At 44.2% G+C, this 24,781-nt stretch overlaps 1 protein-coding gene across 5 annotated transcripts in view; it reads left to right on the top strand.

Annotated features, from left to right (window-relative positions):
• FGD3 (FYVE, RhoGEF and PH domain containing 3) overlaps positions 1-24,781 on the top strand; it is a 120,058-nt gene that overhangs the window by 70,567 nt on the left and 24,710 nt on the right. For all 5 annotated transcript variants that reach the window (XM_054216125.1, XM_054216124.1, XM_054216127.1 and 2 more), the window contains 11 exons: positions 5,864-5,953; positions 7,145-7,281; positions 9,011-9,167; positions 13,450-13,588; positions 14,433-14,491; positions 17,447-17,593; positions 18,164-18,256; positions 18,723-18,802; positions 19,258-19,288; positions 20,059-20,160; positions 24,665-24,727. In XM_054216125.1, the coding sequence (XP_054072100.1) occupies positions 5,864-5,953; positions 7,145-7,281; positions 9,011-9,167; positions 13,450-13,588; positions 14,433-14,491; positions 17,447-17,593; positions 18,164-18,256; positions 18,723-18,802; positions 19,258-19,288; positions 20,059-20,160; positions 24,665-24,727 (1,098 nt within the window). The remainder of the gene's footprint in view (positions 1-5,863; positions 5,954-7,144; positions 7,282-9,010; positions 9,168-13,449; positions 13,589-14,432; positions 14,492-17,446; positions 17,594-18,163; positions 18,257-18,722; positions 18,803-19,257; positions 19,289-20,058; positions 20,161-24,664; positions 24,728-24,781) is intronic.

Genomic DNA, 24,781 nt, shown 5'->3' with positions numbered 1-24,781 from the left:
AACACATGCAGGGCCCTCAGCCTTTCCTTATCAGAGAGTTCCTTGATCATCTTCGTAGCCCTCCGCTGGACTCTCTCCAGTAGGTCCTTGTCTGCCTTAAGCTGGGGAGCCCAGAACTGGACAACCATCAGCCTGTCCCACCTCCTTGAGAGCCAGGGAGGACACCCTTGCCTTGGCACTGTACGTTGGACATGGCAGCCTGGACGTGGAAGGCCGCAGTGCAGATTGCCCTTGGGCTTGCGCAGGAGTAAATCCATGGCCGTATGAGTCAAGGGATCCAGCAGGACTGCAGGGTCTGCACTGCCAAAGGAGACCTCTGTCTCTTATCTTGTATGCAAGAATTTAATAGGAGGAGGGTGGCAGGAAACAGCTTAGTGATGGAGACTCCAATTAACATCTGTATATTAGCATCTGTTAACATCTAATCAGTCCATTGACATCTGGTATCTCTTCAGTAGTCTGCAGGTGAAAGCTTGTTTACATCTCAAATGGGCTGAAAAAAACCAGAGTTAGGAGGTCGTACCTCTCTGTAGCATGATTGGTGAATTTATAAGAGAGAGAGATCTATAGCGAAAGATATTTTTTTGTGTTGTTTTCTTGTGCTAGTCTTCTCCCTGAAGTGCATGTATGTGAGGCACTTCATGTTCTCCCTTGGATTTTGACTTGATTTCACCTTCAAAAAGGCATTTTTGACCCTGACCAAGCTACACTAAGTTAGCTTGTCTTTGCAGCCACAGGGAGGGGGAAGGCTTAGAGATTTGTTGCCTCTTCTGTAGCATAAGGATTGTGCCCTCTTCTGGGGACACGTGTGTGAAGCCAGTTTGTGTGTCAGGCATGGCATCGTCCTCCTGCTCTCTCTGCTTTGTTTGTGTTGCAGATTTGGGGCATTTTGGACTAAGGGTTAGGTTAAAGGGCCATGGCTTCCAGTGAGGAGAGCCAGCGCAGTTCAAAGTTGACTTGTTCAGTGGTTATTCTTAGGCTGGAAGCTCACGCCACCCTTGGCAAAACTGGTAATTTTCCAGAAAACAAGGTACCTGCCCCGCTGGAGGGAAGAGGGGAAGAGTTCAGTCGGCAGCGGCTGCTGGCATGAGAGCTGGGGAGACCCCAGCTCCTCCAGAAAGCTTTGTCTCAGGATCCAGCGTCTTTTTCCTGCTTCCCCCTTCCTATCCCTAGGACCAGGCCTTGCAGCTGCACGACGGAGGTAACCAGCACTCTCATTAAATATGAAAGTTTCCAGAAAGGTTTGTTATAGTTGGAGGAGGATGCATAACAAGTACAGCTGCGGAATGATTTAACGATGGCTCGGTAACTCCTAGGATATCAAGTTAAGTGAAGCTCATGAATAAACATAAGTAGGAAAAAAAAAATCAGATTCGCTTTGTTCTTCTCTAATTTTCTACTTCAGATATCTCTCCGTCCACCACCCAGGCTTTCACACATCCTAGAGCTAGTGAAGTAACATCGCCTGATATATGACTCGTATTGTTTTATTTAGTCTAGTTTTACCTCTGCAGTGTGATGTGGCTTCCTTTGGGAGTCTGCAGCGCAGTCTAACGGGTCTCACTATTAGCACACAATTATTGCAATATGTTTTAAAATCTCAGGAGTGACTTGCTGGGATTTCCAGTCACCTGTTATCAAAATGAGAATGAGCAAGGGGAGCTTATTAGTTTTTATAATGTCTCAGAAAATGTCAGGAGCTCCAAGAACTGAGGCATGTTAGCCTTGATGGTTACAAAAAAAAAAAGAAATGACAGAGAAGTGAGACTGAGGGGCTGTCATGCGCTGTAGTCATATACCCAGGGCTTTTGATGACTGCCTGGGAGCAATGGAGTAATGCTTCTGAGATGGCTAACGCTTCCTCATATCTTTTTGTTGAGATATTTTTCACTAAGAGTAATATGTTCTCATTAGTAATCACCAAAAAATGCCTTTCTCCATCTGTCCTCCTTCCTGCTGGGTAAAATAGTAATAACGAAGTCCCACGTGGGCCTTATACAGTCCCTGACACACACTTCCATTCTGCCTGTATGTAGCTGGAATTTCACTTCGGCTTTCATTGTACAGTTTGTGTTGGAGGATTTGGCCTGCAGTCCTGCAAGTCAGACCTTTGGGTAAGATTATCTCCGTGTAATTCCGAAAAAAAATTTGCATAGGTCAATGGTTTAGTCATAATGCTGGTTAAGAAAAATGAGATATGTTCTCATCGTCTTTTTTTTTTTTTTTTTTTTTTTTTTTTAAATACCCTAGGGAAAATGAGATCTCAATACAACAAAGACGACAGCTAAGCAGAGGATAACTTTTCCATATTGTTTTCAGCATTTTTGAGTAGGAAGTTGTCTGTAATCTTTCTGGGACTTTCTGCATTCTTTGTAGGGGTGACTGGTGGGGTTTTAAAGCATAACAACTGTGTATGATTTTAACCTAAGCTGTAACCCAGCAGCTTTCGTGCAAAATTCACCGAAAGCCTCTTGTGATAGAGATGCTAACTGAATATGGTTGTGCACAACCAGTTGTATGAAAAATGGTTGCTGCAAGTTTTCTCCCATCAAGCCTTTGTTTTTTACTTGAGATTTTTATTTCAAATGTGCTTTTCCCGATGGCCGGGTCAGTCTTTACATGCATGAATCTGTGGCCCAGGTGTGCTGGGCCGGTGCCCAGCCGGCTCGGTGAGTGGGCTCGCAGGAAGCACTGATGCACTTGTGGCCACTTGCATGCCCAAATCTGCTCGGCGTGTGCCAGTTCCCAGTTCATATCTGGGACTGGGGTGTTTCAGGTGCGAACATATTCCCACCGCAGATGTGAATCTGACCTTTATGAGAAGCTGGTTCTGCTTGTTCTCAGGCTGGCGTTTCCTTTTTGTTTAAAAAGTTTTATGGACGGCTACAGCTGGAAATGAATTTTTGAACCTTCCACAAAGAAGTGAAAGAGCATCGCGCGCCTGCTGCTTCGAGCGCTGGAGTGAGCTTCCTGTGTCATGAAGTCAACACCTACTGCTTCCCTTTTCTCATCTTCCTTGTCACCCCGCCAGCTAAACTGCTTTAACAGGACTCTGCGGTAGATGTCCGGCTGTCGCGTGTGGCCGGGGAGGACAGTCCTCACCTGCCGTGGCCATGCCGAGCAGTCACCCAGCAAGCGCGTTGGGCAAAGCAGGAGGGAAATACATTTACAAGACCGGCACAGCCTAAAATCTGCACAGGGTGGAAGAGTACAAATATTTGACATTTCTATGTCATTTATGTGCTTCATGAACGGAACATTGTTTTTCCAGGGCTTCATCAGTAAAGTTAAATATGCTTCACTGGTGTGGCTTAAAGACTTAAATGAGACTGTTACGTGAAGGAATATAGTCCACATTTGAGTCTGCAAATTTGTTTTACTTTTCCTTTAGAAACATAGACCATGAAATATCTTGTTCATAGTGAACTGAATTGCGGCTCAGGCTCTGTTAAAGCTATCCTGCCATGGCACAAAAATAAGGTTAGAAGAATAGGACCGCCTCACATTTAATTAATCTACTGTTTCATTTAAAACATTATGCCCATTGAAAGGCAAATGTGTTGCAAATTAGTCCGAAAAACATGCGTATCTCTGCCGGTAGCAGAGACAGCAAATGAAGATAGAGTCGCGCTTTAAAACCGAGCTCAAGCTGAGAGTCTGTTCAGCCGTTGTTTGGTATTTAAGCAGATGTCAGCAAGTTTTTGTGAAATATAAACTGAGTTGCAGATGGTGAAGGTCAGAAGGTTAAAAAGTGCCTGTGCTATGTAAAGATTTACTTCTGAGAAAAAAATGTATCTGGTTGGAAATAATTATTTTTCAAATTCTGAATTCAAACAAATCAAAGGATGCTCATGGTGGCTGGCATGCCGGCCTGATTACGTCAGTGCCTTTCGTTCCGGCGCTCTTCTGCATCCAGCAAAACTGGCAAATAAATCCGTTCTCAACGAGAGACCCTCGCAGTTACTGGGAATTTGGGCGGCCAGCAATGAACTTCATTATAAGCTGCAGTATGCTGCATTTGCTTGTAACAAGTTCAAAGCTTTGTTGCGCTGTGATTTATTTTTTTTCTTTCCCCCTAAATATTAATATATATCACATGAATGAATGAAACAGGTTGTCGCGTAGTGTGTTAGAATAGCTTAAAAGAGTTTTTGAGTTTGCTTGAAATAATTTTGAGTAGCAGGTAGGCAGAGTACGGGTTAAAGTTTTATCCGTGGCGTGGTTGCCTGTCTCCAGGTTTGTGCCTAGAAAGAGAGGGATTGCTTTAAGGGAAGAGCAATGCTGTTTCAAATCCAGAAAAGCTATCCGCCTTCCTTCAATTAATACTTATATCCCAGAAGTGTCGGTACTTCGTGCTAAGTGGTACCTCATTTCGTGTAGGATAACTGTGGGTCTGGTTTGTTTGAATTCACGGCTAGCTTTGAAAGATCTTCGAGGTCTTTCGGTTGTACTGCAGTTTGCCTAAATGTGGGGAGGGTTTATTTAAATTTTTCTCGCCAGCTTTGTTTAGAAACAAAACAAGGAGATGTCAAAAAAGCTTAAAGAGAGCATTTAATTGTTGTTTTCTAACAGTCTGATGGTGGCCAGCCAGGGTTATGTCTAGAAATGCCTGCCAGAAATTGTAGCAAGTGCACAGAGATTTGGGATAGACGTTGGTGTCGCTGGTAAGGGACCCAGGTGCTTCCTGAGCTGGAAACAGCCCTCTGTGTTTAATAGAATTCAGCTGGACTTTTACTCCATGGATTTGTCCAGTCCTTTTGTGAACCTGCATGAAGGTTTACCCTCTGCCGTGACATGTTGCTCGAGGACACAGCTCTTGGTCTTGAAGCAGCACCTCCGTAATTTTATTTGATGCTCTTTAGTTTTCCCATGGAAGAAAGACGGGGAAATTGCACCCAGTTGATGCTCTCTGTTCCGTTAATCGTTTGTACCTCTCTCTTGTCTTCATCACAGTTGTCCTGTTCTTCCAGATCCATCCTGGTAAATTTTCCCTACATTTGATCATCCTTGCGGCCCCCTTTTGGATGTTTGTGTTCCTGAACACGAACCAGCCAGCCCTCAGTTCTGGACCCTAGTTTTGCTTTGGTTATGCGTAAGCATGGCGTTTCAAGTCTAGACCCTTAAAAAGATACCTAGAGTTTGTCAGAAAGCTAAAGCCTGTAACCTAATCATTCACATATTTTTAAGTACTTAGAGAGCAAAGAGCCTGCGTAGCTTTTGGCTAAGCTGTGAATGAAGTCGGTGCTTCGTAACTGCGTTCAAGTTTTTCAATTAGTCCTTTCTGATACTATTTTTTTAAATGAGCTTAATGAAAGACTTCACTGAATGACCTGAGTTACATTGCTGGAAATTCTTTCCAGGGGATTGGCTGGTGTTCAAAGCTGCACAGAAATCTTAGGAATATGCCATAGAGACTAATGCTGCGCCGGCCAGGGAGAGAAATCTGTGGCCAAACAGGTCTGGTTTCTAGTTTTCTTTTTAGTCACAGGACCTGAATCCAAAAAGGAGAACAGTTGATTTATAGTTTAGTGCCTTAGTTACCAAATAGGCTAGACGTATTTGCAGATTGGGAGGATGTTTCTGGTTCTTTATAGAAAAACATAATGAACTAAAGTGACGTCCTGGCCATTGACTGCATTAGTAATTGCTCTTTCAGCAAATAGCTTTAAAAATGTCTATGGAGCAGACTGATCCTTTGGTGAGGGACGCGGAGCAGGTTCTGAAATGTGTTAACCTCCTTCACTTCAGGCTTCTCTACTGGCAGGGAGTTGAGCCCACCGAGAAAATGGAAAAAAGAACAGTTGGTGAAACTTGGGTTTGTAAGTGCAGATGGATTGTGTTATGTGTGTAACTTATTTTTCAGTGTACAGAGCCCCAAAAGCTATTCAACATCGCAAATGAACTGCTCCATACAGAAGAAGCGTATGTTAAAAGACTCCATCTGTTGGACCAGGTAATGACATTTTGAATAAACTCTGCTTTCTTTCCCGTGAGCAGCAATGGTGTCTCCTGTTCATCCCCTAACCTATAGCCCGATAGTGTGAAAATGGAGTTTGCTTGCCAGGCTGCGTGCCGTGCCTCCCAGAGGTAGGCTTTTGGCAAGTGGGTTGCCTGAGATGAGGATTAGGATGTCAGAAAGAGGAATGGCAAAGCAGCAGCCCAGGATACAGACGCCATCAGCATTCGGTTCCTCCCTGAGCGTACGTGGAGAGGAAATCACGGGGAACGCTGAAGGCACTGGGAAATGATGAAATCCGTGACTGCTCTGTAATGTGCGAGAGGTTTGAGTTTTACTAAAATCAGGCCACATGGGTCAGCCTCATCCTCACAGCAATTTTTTTTATTTTTTTTTTTTTTACCCACTGTGTTTCGTAATTGGTGTCCATCATGTTTACACGTGGGGATAGGGTAAAACTGGTGTGATGAGTCTGAACTTTTCTTCTGCATATATATCTGCACGGTTTGGGCATTTCTATAATTATCTCAAAGAAAAAATACACGAATGTGCAGGAGAGAAGTAAAAATGAGGATGAGTCACGTTGCTAATGAAGGGTTTTTAAAAATTAGGAAGAAAAAGAAAATAAAATTGTCACCTTGCCAGGAAACTTGGTAGAAGCTGTAACTTGCAGAGCCCTCTACCCTCCGCTCTAGGACCTCTATGGAAGACTTTCCAGTGTTTGCTTTGGATGAGCAGAGACTGTTTCAGGACCTTAGAAATCTAGGGTGTGTCTTTCCCTTTTGTTCAGTACAGTGTAATTTTTCCCACAGAGAAACAAAATAATGATATGGTTTGTTTTGCTTCGCGTAAATAGGAATAAGTGCTGTTCAGGGACTGCTTGTTCTGTGCAACTTGCGCTCCCGAATACGAGTTCCCTGATCTTCTCAGTAGTTTCAATCTTTTTCAGCTCACCCCTCAGATTTTTGTAATTTACCTCTGTGGCCCACAGTCATAAATCTAACCCTAATTGACAGTGGGCTTACGTTTTGTGAACCTCCCGAAAGACCCCAAGGAGTGACTACCAGCAGTCAAAAACGGTAGCTGTGTTCTGAAGCACTCAGCTTTCTAATATGGCAATCTCCAACCCGTGTGTCTAGGATTGTTTTTTGTAAATGGATGGTGATCCTGTCTTGTTGTCTCATGCAGGTTTTTTGCACTAAGTTGTCAGAAGCGGGTATCTCATCTGACGTGATAACGGGCATCTTTTCAAATATTTCTTCCATCTATTGTTTCCACGGACAATTTCTTCTTCCTGAGCTCAAAACAAGAATTACACAGGAATGGTGGGTAACTGTCATTACAATTATTTCAAAAATATGTTTTCAAGAAACTGTGGCAACCGTAAGGCCTGGTCTAATTCCAAAGATTTTAATTGTTTAATGCAGTAGTTTGCTTGTTATTTAATGCATTAGTATGGAGTCTCTTATGCATTTTTGAATACAGGAATGGACCTGAGTACTCAGAATTTCTGGAGTATATTGTGAGAATTTTTTCAGCCCAAAGTATTGCCCGAGTTGTTTTCCTTACTGTATTTCCAGTCTCTTATTATTGTACTATGAAATTGCAGTACTAGGAAGGAAGAAAATTGCTTATTTTGGCCCCATTTGTGAAGTATTTTGGCCCCACTGCGGTGTATTAAAAGAAGCGCAATTACTTCTTTAAGAAGGAAAACGCACCGTCATGTCACAGTCTAGACTTTGCATGCCATGTTGGAGACTTCATGAGAAACATCCGTTTCCGATTTGCTTTGATGAATTTTGTTATAGTTATATAAAATTTAATTGAATGTTAAAATTAGCATTATAACAGCAAACCAATGGGAAATCTGGACAGATGAGATAGATGACTTCATATCTCTAAATCTGCTTATGTCTGTTATGCAGCTGCTTCTGTTGTTGAGCACCACAGCGTTGCACAAGTTTTTACTCCAGAATTTGTTGGCCTTCTGTTCTAGGACATAATCAATATTATTGGTTGCAGTGTATATGTAGTTTCTTTAAGAAAATCTATGTGGGTTGGTTGTTTTTTTCAGTGAGTATCAATGGCCAAATACCAATTGCGACTGTAGTCAGTTGCAGATGATGCAGAAATGCAGCACTAGCGAGAAGCGTTAATGGTAAGGCAGCTCTAGGAAACTGGATTTGAAATGACACACTGGCTGCCAAGAGTGTCCTGCAGTGGAGGGTGCAGGTACTGCTCACGTGGCACCTTTCCAAGCACCCTCAATGATGAAGACAAGACCAGAGTTCACATCAGCCTTGGCTGAGTCCGGTCTTCACATAGTTCATCAATAACCAGAAGGAATAAATGAGTGTCAGCACCTTTGCACCTGACTCGCGTTTACAGGGACAGCTATTATAAAAAGGGGGGGAAAACTGGAGAGTTGGGAAGTCAGAAAAAGGCAGAAGCTCGTTAAGTGGCTAAAGGGGGTCTACTGCGGTCAGCCTGCAAAGTCACGAGTTCAGCAGGAGAAAAAAGCTGGGGGTAAAACGGCTGGCGCTCTGCCTGGCCGTAAATTTGGAGGAGGCAAAGATGTGTTGCTGCTGCTGCTCCCAGCCCGAGGGGGGCTCTTGGTGAACGTATGTCGGGCCCCCGCGGGACCACCCAGCTGAACCGAGCCATCTCTTTGCATTAAAACCTCTTCACATGTTGGGCTATTGTAGAAAAGATTATTTTTAAAAAGTAAAAGTTTCCCACAAGATTTTGTGCTGGACAGGAGAGATAGATGTTTCTTTAACGACGCGTAGTCAGTTTGACTCTGATCTGCACTTAAGAGTGACGGTGGGGGCAGAAATACCATCCTTTGTACATCTGGATGAGTGTTTAAGGTTTCATCTAGGGTACGATATAGATTACTTTAAACTAAACTTAGCTTGAAATATCTTCATTGCACATGTGTGTAAGTGCTTGTGCATGCGGGAGACAACTGTGAAAGTCTTCCAGTTGTGTTTTCTCTCTGAAGACAGTGTTGATTTCCAGAGACTTCAGTACTTAGCTGTCTCTTTCCTATAGGAATGTCAACCCACGGCTAGGAGATATCCTACAGAAACTGGCTCCTTTTCTGAAGATGTATGGAGAATACGTAAAGAACTTTGACAGGGCAATGGACATGGTGAACACATGTATGCAGAGGTCCTCTCCATTCAAAGACGTTGTTCAGAACATACAGGTAAGTTCTTAATTGGCATAATATGGCTTGGAGATCATAATTTATTTGTGTGAGTTTATTTTTTTTTCCAGTGCACGAAACACAGTGTTTAGCTACAAGACAATACTGCTGTAATAGTAAAAATATACAATTTTAGCGGCCGTCCTTTCTTCTCTTTTGCTTTGTGACACAGATTTTTCACATAGATAGCTTTTTCTCCACTCACATATTTAAGAGGAGTAGCAGAAGTGCAGAATGAAACTTTGCCGTTGGTCCGGCAATTCAGACTGCAAACATGTCCATTTATAAACTCCTTTTGATTTATCTTCCCCATTTACTAATTTGCTTTTTAATAAATACATTTTTCCTTCTGAGCTGGGTGTGTTTGAGTTCCGGCTATCACTGGCAGCGTCTGCTCTTCGTCTCATTTTTCCGAGGCTCACAAAGTGGCACACGGCTCTCGGGGATCGCGGCTCCACGGGAGGATGCTTAGCCTGGATTTTCATGTGTTTTCTCTTAATTATACAAAAAGCTGTGCGGGGAGGGGGGGTTGGGAAGAACTCTGTTTATGCCGGCGTATCCGTAAAACCCCTCTCTCCCCCTCAGGCCCTAGGCCAGCTGAGGGGATGCAGCAGGCCTCTGCCGGGCCTGGACGCAGGCCCCGTCCCCGGGGAGGGCTGGCAGGGAGCGGGTTAAGCTGAGGAGGGAGCGCAGCTGCCTGCCCTAAATGGGAGGATTGTGGCCGGGCCAGCTGTCGGGAATCAAGTAATCCCCCAGCAGGCTGGGAGAGGGGGAGAGGAGAGGCCCTGCACGGAGGGTCGGGGCTGCCGGTGAGACTCGGGCAGAAGCTTGGAGGAGCAGGAACTGGGGAAGGTCCTCTCCTACCGGGCTCTCGCTCCACGTGGCCTTGTCTTAACCACCTTCTGCCTGAACCCGGCCTGCTCCCACCGAGGCTCTGTGCAGCAAGCACTGAAAAAAAGCACACGGGCGTTTTGCTGTCTTCAGTTTGTGCCAAGCCACTGACGTGGCTTTCTGAAGTGAAAATCAGTTAGTGACTGTTTTCCCTACAGCGCAGACATCTGCCCGCCCTAAAACTCATCTGTCTCTTCTCACCACCAAGCTACAAACACAAATGAGTTGTGCTAGCTGTCAGTCTGCAAAACTGGTCTGCAGCTGTCCGAGACCATGAGTATTTCTGCTGTTGCTTGAGCAAAACTTTGACAGGTAGGAAGAACACAGGCACTGCATATAGGAGATGCGATTCTGAAGCCTACTGATGGCAGTATTTCACTGCGGGTTATTTTAGCAGCAACATCACAGCACCTTTTGCTTCTGTCAGTGACTGTACCTGCAGGAGGCAAAGGCTGGACCCAGAACACTTAGTGCACTCATCTGACCTGTCTGAGTGCTACCAAAACCCACGGTCACTTTTCAAAATACCAGTTGAAATCTGTTGTGATCCTGCAGTAACGCACTGTCCACCTAAGCTGTTCATGGAATAGTTATGCAGCTGAAGGCATTAACAATTATTAATTATGCTAAACTAGGGAAAACAGAAAACAAAGATCACATGGTACTTAAAATGGCTTATGAAGTTTACTTTATCTGACCTTGAAGATAGACATACTTTCTGTTTGGTTCACATCTACCTACTGGGGCCAAAACTTGTTGAGTTCATTAGGACTTTTCTTCTGTCGCCTTTCTCCTTATGCCATCCCTTAAGTACTTTTAAATATGTATGTCCCACTGACAGGACAAGAGGAAACAAGCACAAACTTGAGCATGGGAAGTTCCACCTAAACCTGAGGAGGAACTTCTTTGCTGTGAGGGTGGCAGAGCCCTGGCACAGGCTGCCCAGAGAGGTGGTGGAGTCTCCGTCTCTGGAGACATTCCAACCCCGCCTGGACGCGTTCCTGTGCCACCTGCTCTGGGTGACCCTGCTCTGGCAGGGGGTTGGACGGGATCATCCCCAGAGGTCCCTTCCAACCCTACCAGTCTGGGATTCTGTGATTTCTGTGTTTTGGATTGTTGCATGAATGAAACACAAAATAAACATCTATCCTTCCTCTAGTAAAGTCATTTGAATTGCAGTGTAAACTCTCTCTATAGACTTTTAAAAATTGCATAGCATTAAGCTTTTCCTATTGGGAATAATTTATTTTGTCACTGCTGACTTTTTAGAGAGGATACACTTGGCACGTGAATACAGCTGATGTGAGCCTTGAGGTGACTTCCTTCTCTGCTTCCCTGTTGCTGTTCAGTGTTAGGGTTCATCCTATTGCAGGAATAAAAAGACAAAGGAGAAGGTTATAGTAACTGGATTTGGAAATATAAACCGAGTGCTAATACGCAGTAGTGCAGTTTTGTGTCCTTTTTAGTTCTTCCCGTAATCTCTGATTCTTTCCACCCCAGTTGTATTTTCTGGGAAACGTGGTGCTATAAAACTCTGAGACCTAATAAATTCACTTCATCTCCTATAAACAGAAATAACTGCTCACTCTGCTACAGCATGACAAGATATTTTTAAAAGCAAATTTTGAATTTCTGGAAGGACAGCGAATATTTTTCTATCGGACATTCATCTCATTATCTCCAGGCTTTGCTTGGAGAATCGTGCGAGTCAGCAGTGTGGGCTGTAATATGGCAAATACATGAAACAAGCGCCTTTCTCTGAGAAAAGCATACTGAAATTAATGTGGTTGTTGAGGGGTTGCTTACACAGGCCAAGACGCAGCATTAGCGAGCTGACGTAAAAACAATGCTATGGAGAAGAGCGCGTGTGTGTATGTATGTGGTTAACATTCTGGTGTGGGATTCGGGAGTCAGATTACATCGCTAACAGAAACTTCCTGTGTGCTTTAAAACAACTTACTTGTTCTTACTGTGTTTCTCATTTCTCTTCCCCTCTTTTAAATAGAAATATCCCTTCACTTCGTAGGGATCCTTTGAAAATAAGTACATCACAACACTCAGTACCATTGCAAGCAGAGATCGGTGCATTATTGGGTAAAATTTAGTGTAATCAGTCTCAAACCTACCCCCCTTCTTGTTCAAGTGGAAAAAAAAAAAAAGAGAATTTGAGGCAGCTCCTTCTTCAGAGGTGGTGTGGGAACAGTGTATGTGCTGCTCGTACAGTAAGCTCTAGGAAGCAATATGTCCCTGTGGGGTTTCGAATTTTATGTAGTCTTTGGGGGGAAAAGCACTGCAGAGGGCTATGGATGGGAAGAGCTCTTTTGAGCCTGTGAAGAAACACGCGAAATCTAAAAGATTCTTGCGTATCTGCAGAAAATGCCAGACGTGGGACAAAGGTGAAACCTGTCAGCTCTGATATCTGCTGGAGGGTCGGAAGGCTCTACAGAGGGATCTGCACAGGCTGGATGGATGGGCCGAGGCCAATGGTGTGAGGTTCAGCAAGGCCAAGTGCCGGGTCCTGCACGTGGGTCACAAGAACCCCATGCAGCGTTACAGGCTTGGGGCAGAGTGGCTGGAGAGGTGCAGACCGAAAAGGCCCTGGGAGTGTTGGTCCATGGCAGTTGAATATGAGCCAGCAGTGTGCCCAGGTGGCCAAGAAGGTCAACAGCATCCTGGCCTGTGTCAGGAACAGTGTGGCCAGTAGGATTAGGGAAGTGATGGTCCCCCTGTGCTGGGCACTGGTGAGGCCCCACCTCGAGGGCTGTGTCCAGTTTTGGGCCCCTCACCACAGGGAAGACGCTGAGGTGCTGGAGCGTGTCCAGAGAAGGGCAACGGAGCCGGTGAGGGGTCTGGAGCACAAGTCCTGTGAGGAGCGGCTGAGGGAGCTGGGGGTGTTCAGCCTGGAGAAAAGGAGGCCGAGGGGAGACCTTCTCGCTCTCTGCAACCCCCTGAAAGGAGGGGGTAGCCAGGGGGGGTCGGTCTCTTCTCCCAAGGAACAGGCGATGGGACAAGAGGAAACGGCCTCAAGTTGCGCCAGGGGAGGTTTAGGATGGATATTAGGAAAAATATTTTCACTGAAAGGGTTGTCAAGCTTTGGAACAGGCTGCCCAGGGAGGTGGTTGAGGCACCATCCCTGGAGGTGTTTAGAAGACGCGTAGATGTGGTGCTGGGGGACATGGTTTAGTGGCGGACTGTGTAGTGTTAGATTTATGGTTGTACTTGATGATCTTAAGGGTCTTTTCCAACCCAAATGAGCCTGTGATTCTATGATAGCTTGAGATGATGTTTTACACTCCTCTAACTGTATGTGAAAGGTCATTTTTCATTGCTGTTTAACACTAAAGGCAGGACAAAACCAAACCCTTCTGTGCTTGTTTTCTCTCCATTACAGAAACAGGAGGTGTGTGGAAACCTGACATTACAGCATCACATGCTTGAACCAGTGCAAAGGATTCCTCGTTATGAGCTTCTCCTAAAGGACTATTTAAAGAAACTTCCAGAAGAGTCTCCAGACAGGAAAGATGCTGAAAGTACATGGAAACTCCTCACTGTCTAATGAGCATAATAAAATCTTGGAGAGTTTTTTCTTTATGTGTTCAAGTACTTTCAACTGGGGCTATGGTAGAAATGGAGATTTGAATTAATCAAATTATTCCCAAATGTAGCACAAAGGGATTTTGAATGCTCTTAGAGTAAAGAAGAAAAGGGTTGGTATGGCAGCACCAGGAATGAAGGGAGCTTTGGCAAATAAACAATGAGAAAATATTGAAGTTTGTAATGGTAGAACATCTGGCATTTTTATTTAATCCATTACATGGCCAAGGACAAATACAGAAGGACATCCTTGCGATAGCCAGAGAAAGAAAATAAAAATAGCCTTTAATGTATATGTTTCCCTAGGAAAGCAGGTTAGGTTCTGTTAACACAGAGATACAGGAGAAAGGGACTCCTGGTGGTTTCTAGGAGTTTGTGGTGTTGACCAAAACGGGTTGTTACTGTAAGCATACGGTTTTAGGAAAACATTCTTAAAAACGTTCTTGTGAAGACTTAAGTGATACTTAAGTTAACTTTTAGTAGGTTGATTCCTAGAAGGTGGATTTTTTTGTCACTATGAGCCTTGGCTTGCCTGGACTTTTAGGAGAGAAAGACTAAACATTTAGATGCACATGGACCAGCTGAACATGCAGAAGTGAGTGTGTTTATAACTGCTTATAAGCATTCCTGTTAGTTTATGGAAGGAAAAAATACAGTTCTTGCTTTTGTAACAGCGATTTTGTAGCAAAAGCACTAATCAGGGAGGTAAAAGCAAACCCCACAGTGCTATCAACGGATATAATCTAGAGAATGCGTAACTGTTGCTACCTTTATTTGCAGAATCGCTGGAGCTCATATCTACGGCAGCAAACCATTCAAACGCAGCCATCCGAAAGATGGTGAGTAGAAATTGCCTAATGGAGTTGTAATCTGACTGAAACGCCTGGTTGAACCAACGGTCCCCCATTGCAATAGGCTCGGTAAAGTAGGCTGGGGAGAATTTTTAAATACAGTGAGTCAGGCTTTAAACATTAGTTGGATATCTGAGTTCTCGTTATCATAAATGATCCTGTTGTCGTTACCACGGGTTACTGGCCCTAAATGTCGTTTTCCTTGTTCTAAGGACCCAGTGGTCCTCCTTGAAAAGGGGGGTCTTCGTAAAACTCAGTATTTGCTTTTCATTGAAAGAAGTTGAACGTATTCCAGTTAGGTCCATTCATAAGGTGTCCTTGCAGATTTTCACGCTGTTTTTTAGTCCTACAGGACTACATCAAACTGGAGGTTGTTTCAGTTTGATTTTGGATCATTTTAAAGGCACAGAGTGTGCATTTACTGTGTGTCAGTAGCTTTGGGAAGCTATACTTCTAAAGCTGGACAGTCTGAGATGGTGGAGATTTTGAACATTAGCACGTGTTTTACGTACAGAACAGCTAGTACACTGCCATTAAAGTAAATGGGCTTTGTAGTTACAGATGTTATCCCTTTTGTGTACCCAAGTGCCCCAGGAGCTTGTATGTTGATTAGGCTTAACGCTGACTGAGCGTTTGTGGGTGCAAGGTTTACATCCCCTTCTGTATCAGACCCTGCTGGCGGGGACACCATGAGACCACGCTTCCTGTGACTGCTACGGGGAACTAACCAGCTGATGTCTGGGTATTTCCAGTATGTCTCGGTAACCAGCTGATGTCGGTGTATTTTCAGGATGTCTCAGTGAAAACCAGTTTTGAAACCATCTATTTCTATTTGAGTCTAGCGTATGCTCTTGATAAGGACATATTTTGGTGGAAATTTTCCTGGTTTGGGGCCTGGAACAACTCCTCCCCAAGTAGCAACTATTTTGCTGGGGACTGTGTACAGTATCTCCACAGATGGCAGGAATATGAAGCCACCAGCCAGTTGCTTTTTCTATTGGTATGCAAAAACCTGTTAGAAAAGGCTTCTATAATAATTTTGCACCCTCTGTTTATTATTGATAAGAACCCATACCCTCTAATCAGGGCTTCTTACTGCATCGAATTCTTCTGTAATTAATATCCGAATAGGAATTTCAGGTTTGCCCTCGTGGTTTCCCAGCTTGCCTGTCCCAGCAGAAGGGGGTGCGGGTGTGCGGGCTGCTGGGGAGCAGTGCGGTGCGAGAGCTGCACCGTCCTGCACGCGCGCCTCAGCAGAGCCCCGTGGGATGGTGCAAAGAGCTGCGCCAGGTCAGAGCTGAACCATAAAGACAAGCAAGGGCTGTAGCAAAATCTCCGAAAGTTAGTGGAGGTTTGAATTAATTGTTGGCCACTTCCTCCTGTTGTGACGTAGCAGAAGAAATAAATCCTGCTTCCAAAGCCGACTTTCCCTAGACGTGCATATGTCGCTCAGATTTTGGATCCTCCCTTAGCGTTCTAGTTTCTTCTTTTAGAAAAATAGCTTGATAAGGTCAGTGGGTTTTGTTTGGTTTGGTGTTTTTTTTCTTTGGTTTTGTTTGTTTGTTTGGGGGGATTTTGTTTTTAATTAGCGGGTTCTCTTCCTCATCTTCCCATTTGGTGAAAAAACTCTACTGCCTTCTGGGGCTTAGGTCATTTGCTTATCTGTTCTCAGTCCACACTCCTTCCTGCTTTCCGTGTAGTTTTGCAGCATTTTTGTTTTATCAATTTGGATTTATCTGGGTTTTTTGGTGGGTTTTTTTGGTTGTTCATTTCTTTAATCATTGGTCAGAAGAACTGCTGAGGCCAGGAACTGGTATGTTATATACTTGTGGTGAAACTTCTGGAGTCAAATGGGGGTAAACAAAGTTTGTAGAGACCTGAAATTCTAGGCTATGGAGAGGTCGAGGTATGATTTAGAGATGTGCTTAGGGATATTTTTGGGTGTAATTGCATAGATTTCTGTCGTCACTTTTTGACCGTTTGCCGACTGTGCCATTTGGAGCACATCAGTCCAGCTTATGGTTGAAAGCCAAACCTTTCCAAATGCTCTAACTCAGTAGCAAGATTTACGCATCTTTCTTAATTTGACTTGTATATAGTGAGCACTTGCTGCAGTGCTTACTGTAGCAGCTGCAAATGGGTGAGCTACTTACCTCTGTCCGCTTGAATATTGTGCAGAACTTTAATATTTGGAGAACTTAATACAAAGTAGACACAGTGCTTTGCTGAAGAGGAGAAAGTAATCCCTTCATAAGGAATTTTGACCAACACATAAGGATGACTAAATTACATTAAAACTATATTTTAAGCATTTTGTCCTGGCCTGTTTCGTAGGTACTTTTTGCCGTGGAGGCCCCTGCATAGGCCTGCAGCGTTCCCCATACAGCCGAGGTTTTAGACTTAGCTTAGAAATGCAGGATATGACCACGCTTCCTGATGGACACCTACCTGCCATTGTCTCAGCAATGATAGAAGAGACGGAACTTCTCAGAAGCTGAGAAACAATCATACTGTAGCAGAAATCTTAGTCTGAGATGTGAGGTGGAAGCTGAGTTAATAAATTCAATGTTGGAACCAATTTGGTAGTGTACTGGTCTCCAAGTTGGCCATTGATTTTACTGGACCCAATGCCATTGCTTCCAAAGATACATACTTACTGTTGAATAGGAATATCTGAAAATATCAAATAGATAGATCTCAAAACATCATTAAAATGGTACAATCCAAGTATGATTCATGAGTGGCTAGTACAGTGCGGGGAAGAGTATTGCAGAGTATGGAAAGGTATTCATTAATTTTTGAAAATGCAAAGCTATAGTAGAAGTGAAAGACTGTTTTCTTTCCTATTTATTTACACTTGCCAGAAAAACAATACTGTGCGTAATAGACCAAGTGGAATCATTTTTTTTTTTATTTAAATTGCTGGGGGTTTTGTATTTGCAGGAAAAGATGCACAAGCTTTTGGAAGTCTATGAGCGACTCGGTGGTGAAGAGGATATTGTTAACCCGGCCAATGAGCTCATTAAAGAAGGACACATTCAGAAACTTTCAGCAAAGAATGGCACAGCGCAGGATAGGTATTTATTCCTGGTGAGTATTTTCGTTGCTCTCTTATTTTCAAAGCTGTGTGGTGAAACAGTATTATTTCCATCTTCCCCATTTCAAATGCAAAAAGCTTTCATCAACTGAGCCCAGCCACTCCTTCCTCTGAGCAGCCCTTTTCTCTTGGTGCTTTTTCCTCATGGATTCCTGTCCTCCTTCCACGCCTGTGCTTTGCTGATGGCTTGTCAGGCCCAAAGGCGTCTTTCCCGTCTCCCTCCTCGGAGGCTGCGTTTTTGCGAAGCGCCCGAGGAGGTGCGTTTCCAGCTGTAGCACCTTTGCTGCGAGAGAGGGGCAGCTCTCGCTGACGTGAGAGAGTAGCGCTCGTTTGCTTTCAGGGCAGTCCAGTTGGTACCAGAGAGCAGGGAGAAGGGGGAAGTGACTGGCTGATGTGTTTCTGCCTGTCCACTTCTTTCAAGTGACGATATGTGAGCCTAGCTTGCTCCTTAAATCTCTTCCGGAGAACTGCGTCGTAGAGTAAAACAGCAGAGTCCTGAGCTGTCAAAATGCAGGCTGTGTCCAGCATGTAATCCCTCCGTTTAAAATCTGCCCTTGTTACAGTTCAACAGCATGGTGCTATACTGTGTGCCAAAACTGCGGCTGATCGGCCAGAAGTTCAGCGTTCGAGAGAAGATGGACATCGCAGGACTGCAGGTTTGCATCTCTTCTTTTCCCCCGGTTCTAATGCTTCCCCACTCGATAGCACCAGGTCTCCTCTGAATCCAAAAATATAACAATATAGGTATGTAGAAATATAATAATATTCTAAAATCCAGTTTTGCGTCTCTTTTTTTGGAATTGTTATGAGGTAATCATCCAAAGGTGGGTAAGAAAACGGCGACTCTCTACGTTCTTTGATTGAAAGCTTTCCCTTGTCACCTAGCTGACACAGGAGCCACCTTTTCCCCTACTGCTGTAATGGGCTGGTTAGTGATACAGATTCAGTTTTGTAGCAGGACGAGTAATTATGGAAATAATCCTTTGGGTTTTTTTACCTCTGTACTGTATTCTGAGTGATCCTTTCAACTAAGTATTTCAAAGAATGAGTGTATTTGTAAGTTATTAGAAACGAGTGAAAGACGGTGGAGACTAGTCAGAAGCTGACGTGTTCTTTTTACAGGTCCAAGAAATTGCCAAGCAAAATGTGGCTCATACGTTTTCAATAACAGGAAAAAAGAGATCGCTGGAACTACAAGCCAGGTATGGTGCTTGTTCCGTCTTTTGAGATGTGTGAATATTTATGTAGACATTTATGATCTACGGGATATGGCTGTGCTGGTACAACATGGCTTTAAACCAGGAGATGGGCATCAGAGATGCACCTTGGACTAGATGATCTCCAGAGGTCCCTTCCAACCCTATGATTCTATAACTTACACGTACAAGAGAATACGTTGGTCCTGAGTCAGAGTGTGTTGAAGTGCTATGTTGATTTGCTTTATTGAATGCTTATGGTGTTTATAGTAGCGCTTGTGGGTATTTTTGGCCTTTGGTAATAATTGAGGTTACTGTTATTAATAATGTTTATAAAATAGTGGATAGCAAAGCTAAAATCTTGATGGTTATAAAGCTGTAAAGAAGACGTGAATTCAATTTACTGAAAATACTGGAAGTAGAATTGTGATGTTTTCTCTATTTTTCTTTTGTTTTAACAGGACAGAAGAGGAGAAGAGGGAATGGATTCAGGTTAATACAAAACCATTATGATATGGGCGGAAATCACCATGCAGTCAGCCCCTTCTGTTTTTATAATTATCTTTTGGGGGTTCTGAATGAACGCGGCTGGCTGAGGAAGCTGGGTAGACCAGGCTGGCCAAGCTGCTGGTGGAGAACTGTGGAGCCACAGCCGGGGTGGGTCCCAGTGCTGACCCGCTGTCCCCAGGCAGTGCACCAGGGCGTCCAGTGGGTTCCCCTTCCCTGCAGTCCTCAAGCCCAGCGAGAGCAGAGCCTGAGTGGGAGATTTGCCTTGTGTATTCTAGGAACATAGGGAGTTCGATTAAATATGAGAAAAAAACTTCTTTACGGTGAGGGTGACAGAGCCCTGGAACAGGCTGCCCAGGGAGGTTGTGGAGTCCCCTTCTCTGGAGACTTTCAAGACCCGCCTGGATGCAGCCCTGGGTGACGTGCTCTGGGCAATCCTGCTTTAGCAGGGGAGTTGGACTAGATGATCTCTAGAGGTCCCTTCCAACTCTGAAAAAAAAATCCGTAAATTCCATAATTCCTTAATTCTTGTAGCCTGACTTTTAGAGACACTGTCTGATAGCAGTGTTTGTATCTTAAACAGTAGTGCGTTAACCCCACCACTCATACTTACTAAGGTTTTTAAGTTTCCACTTCATTTATGCGAGTCCGAGGGTTTTTCACTAAAATGGTAATCCTAACCATTTTCCTACGAGATACTTTTTCCCAGTCTCCTTTTGTGACGCTGCTCATCTTTGCTGGAATTTTTGTCTCAGGTCATTCAAGCAACAATTGAAAAGCACAAACAGAACAGCGAGACATTTAGAGCGTTCAATAGCTCTTTTTCTCAAGAGGAGGAGCATCTTCCTGATTCCTCAGTAAGTATGAGTGCTTCATTCTCCTTCTTGGCTATAACAGTTTTACCCACGGTTAAACTAGACTTAACGCACCCGGCTTTACAATAGTGTAGCCTTCTTCTTGATTTTTATATTACATTACGTGATAGTCAGCTGCATTTCTCTGCCTCTCAGACGCGTATCAGTCGTAGTTACTCAGCCATGCAGGTGTGGAATAAATTACCCCGGGTAATTCAGTGCGAGAGCCCTATCAGTCATGTTTTCCAGACGAGTGGCTCGTTTAGCATTACAGGTGTAATTCTTCAATGTTATGAGTGGGTGTCTGTCTGGAATGATGTTTGTGTGCCTGGGAGATTCTCTCCATTAACCTTTCCCCATCTCCTGAGAGACGCAGTTTGGGATTATTTATTTTTTCTTATGTTATTATTATTTAAAAAGCTTTAAAGGGTTGAAAGGAAATTGATGCGTTTTAAAAGGATCTTTAAAATACTGTCTTATAGATAACAAATATATTTCAAAAAGACTATCCTTCAACTAAATATGCAAAATAGTCTTGAAAGTCTGTTCTGTTTCTGTACAACTGTAATGTGTTACTCTACGCTGTGTCCGCTAGGAATTTTATTTTGGAAGTATTCATGTGAGGATGATGACAGTATCCCTTCATTTGGCCTGAAAATGATGGTGATGACTTTAACCGCAGTCATTTGCTACAAGCTAAAGAGGAGAGGTCCTGGGAGAGGGAAATTTTTAGGAATTTTGTGCAGAGCTGCCTGTGTGTTGGCGATGTCAGTGGTCAAACATGGTAGATCCTGGGAGCACAGGGAGAGAAGGTCTGTCTGCAGAGATTAAACTTGGGGATCTTTTTATCTTCCCCCTTCCCTGTCCTCTTAAACATGGGGGGGTGGGGGGTGGGGTTTTTTGTTGGCTTGGGGTGGTTTTTTTGTACCTAACCATTTTTGAACCTCTCCTTTCCCAGATCTGATTCGGTGACTCAATAATGCTGGATTTTTATCTGACTGATTTCCCAGGGGGCTCAGAAGAAGTGTTAGATATTCCATTCATCCCAGCAGCGATCACAGACTGAGAGCGGAGGTCTTCACAAACCTCCGCAGAGTCTGGGACCCCACTGCTGATAGCCACCAGCAATGAGCCGTTTTCAGAATATGACGTAGCTTCCTGATCACGAACTATTCGTCAGCTAAAAATACTCGGAAAAAATTGGAAAACAATCAGTCGGTGCCTATATTTTTAAGTTAACTCGTAGCTGCCTTCAGAACCAGGATGCTCTGATGGAAGAAATCTTTTGCTAATCAGCAAGCTAATAAGCACACTTCTTTCTATCTAATTAAGACACAGTGTCTGTTCAACTTCATTATTATTATCTTGCTTTGTAAATTCCATTTTATTTTGCTTCTCTATTAATGCTGTAGCCACATGTTTATACTCTACTGGTTCATAAAAGTCAATCAGAGCAGAAGTCTGGTTTATCTCCTGGCTGTGATATTAATGCAGTATGCATCTTAATTTCTTTTATGCCTGAATGCTAACCTGCATTTTTAGGAGATTAGCTTATCTAGATAATCAGCTTTGAAAACTGATGTCACGGCTAAATGTGGCAGAAATTGCTGTCGGTTATAAAGAGCTGAAGGTACTTCCAGTAAGGAAAACTGGCCAAATACTGAGAGCATTCTTAGTAGCGATGCGCTGCTGTAGGCAGCATCTACCATACATCTCTCATCATCTTTATGGAATATTAGGCAGCGTGCTTTAGAGGAAAAAATGACAATAATCTTCCTTTTTTTGCTCTCATGAGTCAAGAAATAGATATGCACTCATGGATTCCCGGCTGGATCTGTAACAGCTACTAGAAATTGGACCCTGGTTCCAGTAACCCTGTAGAAAAAATAGCCAAATTGCTTCTCTCCCATCCTTGGCCATACATTTGATATGTTACAGTGCTTATGATTGATTTCAGTTGCATGACCACTGCGTGCCTTCGCACACAATTCTCACCGTGCTTTTTTCTTCCCTGCTGACTTAAATGAGCTCATCAAGCACTAAGGATTGATCTTGAGCCTGTAATTTGCCTACAGAAGACTTGGCAGTTTCTTGGAGGCGCAGAGATCTGACATTTGACCCGATTCTTAAGATTATGCGTGAGCAATAATCTACAGCATTAATAAACTCACCTGTCAGGAGGTGACTTCTCAGTGTCGTTGCCGGTCAGCTCTCTGCAGGGTGACCATAGCGGTGGTCTTTTAAAGAAGTCTTCAGAAAGCTTCAGGGTCCTTTTGTGGCTTAGTTCCTTCGGAAACAGGACACTCATTTCCTTGTTTTCCATTTTCATCTGCAGCATTTCAAACTATGTGAAGGGCTTTTTTTCAAGCCATCTAAAAATGTTCCCAAGGAAAAGGAACTCTCTTACTACAGCTTCATCTCAGAAGAGTTGGAGGCTCATGGTGTGGGGGAAGGACCCAGTTTGGGCATTATTAGAAGGGTGGCAAGGAAAAGTGCCACAGAGAGCTGAGCTCTGCACAAGTGGTATCCCTAAGATTTGGGAGTGCTTCTGTTAGTTAAATCATGATTTTTAGATCCTATTAAATCATCCTTATTTCCCACCCCCGTTTCTGTTCCTCCCCCTAGCACTGGAGACTGTCTGACAAACACACGTATAACTGTCTTCCTCTGTACCGAATCTGACATAGTTTGCATGGTAATGGTAACATAGGGGGGAGAAATCTTTTTCAGGTTAAGAGTAGTGAGTATTTGATTTTTAGTATTTTATTCCAAAGAAATATTAAAAGGGCATGGGGTTCTGACCAGGCAACTAGAGAAATCTACTCTTTTCCCTAAACTTCCTGGGGTTTTTCTCGTTCTCTCCTTCAGACCTCTCTTTCTCTCCACACTTTCCCTTTCCTTTCCCAAGTCCCATGTTGCGGCACACAGTTGTCCTTCTGCTAGGCAGAGGGGTCTAAGTACCTGGGTCGATTAGGATTCCAGTGGAAAGAAACCCCTTCCCACAGGACTGGGAAATAGATGACATGGAGACCCTAGGGTTGCTGGGCTTTTGCTGAGGCAGAAATAGTTGGCGAGAGTTGAGTACGTGATGCTTCCCTTCAGTTAAGGGAAGGGGCACAGCCCTGGCCCCAGGGGATGCGTTGTCTCGATTGCGTTAGTGGATAAATAGATCTAACTAGGTATGGGAATGACTAGCTCTTCAATTTGGTGGCTCACTGAAAGCCACAGTTCAGGTTCTTTCTAATAACAGAGATTAAACCTTTTTGCTTTCAAATGGAAAGAAGCTAGAGTGCAAAAATGCACTGGAGACGTGGATAATCTCGAAATACGAGATGTCGTCTAATTGGCAAAGGAAGAATGATCTATGGGAATAAGAGGAGAATTTTTCGTAAAGAGTCGAACATTTTGAGAACCTCCTGTAAACTAGCAAACTCCCTGTAAATTAATGACAGATGAGATGGTTTCCCTTTTAGGATATAGCCTATGATTTTGGTGTAGATAAGCTTGTTATTTGCTCTCTATATGTATTGAATACTTACAATATTGAATACATATAGATGCCAGTATGCATTTATGAAGAGCCCCCCAGGACAGGTTGGGGGTGACCTGCTGGAGAGCAGCTCTGTGGAAAGAGACCTGGGAGTCCTGGTGGACAACAGGATGACCGTGAGCCAGCAATGGGCCCTCGTGGCCAAGAAGGTCAACGGCATCCTGGGGGGCATCAAGAAGAGTGTGGCCAGCAGGTGGAGGGAGGTCCTTAAATACTGAACGGGGGGGTGTCAGGAGGATGGGGCCAGGCTCTTCTCAGTGGTGCCCAGGGACAGGACAAGGGGTAACGGGCACAAACTTGAGCATGGGAAGTTCCACCTAAACCTGAGGAGGAACTTCTTTGCTGTGAGGGTGGCAGAGCCCTGGCACAGGCTGCCCAGAGAGGTGGGGGAGTCTCCGTCTCTGGAGACATTCCAACCCCGCCTGGACGCGTTCCTGTGCCACCTGCTCTGGGTGACCCTGCTCTGGCAGGGGGTTGGACGGGATCATCTCCAGAGGGCCCTTCCCACCCCTGCCAGTCTGGGATTCTGTGAAGAGTTTTATGAAGAGACGTATTGCAGTTAAGAAAAACTTAACTGAGTACTACTTGAACAGAGTTAATATTCTTCCTCCTCAGAATCCACTGGCTACACGGAACACTGGCTGGTTTGGCTTGCAGGGCTCGGAGGCAGCGGAGTAGTTCAGAAGGTGGCGGGTGGCGTTCTGCAGAGCTGTGGGGCCAGGCACTCGCTGCAGCGAGGAGCAGGCTCGGCAGTGCAGCACCGGCTGGAAAGTCCCCGCTTTGTAGCCAACCCAGTATTTGAGAGAGGCTGAGCACATGTGCAGTCCAAGTGTGCTCACAAGCAAAACAGTTGAGGGGCTGAAAGCAAATGACGCCATGTTTTCTTTTTCAATATTTTCATATCTTTAGGAAGAATGTCCGTGTTGAAGTTGGTTTGTGTCATTCTGTTTCCCTCAGATAGCCAGCACCAGCTCGGTGGAATCGATGCCAGGAGCAGATGGGGGTGGTGCCTTTGGAGGGGTAAGTCATTTGGCACTGATACTTTCAGCAGGGCAAGGTGTGGGGCAGGGGATG

The sequence above is a fragment of the Rissa tridactyla genome, chromosome 10, assembly GCF_028500815.1.
Source record: "Rissa tridactyla isolate bRisTri1 chromosome 10, bRisTri1.patW.cur.20221130, whole genome shotgun sequence".
NCBI classification, from domain to species: domain Eukaryota; kingdom Metazoa; phylum Chordata; class Aves; order Charadriiformes; family Laridae; genus Rissa; species Rissa tridactyla.
This window is presented reverse-complemented; position numbering and strand designations above follow the sequence as displayed.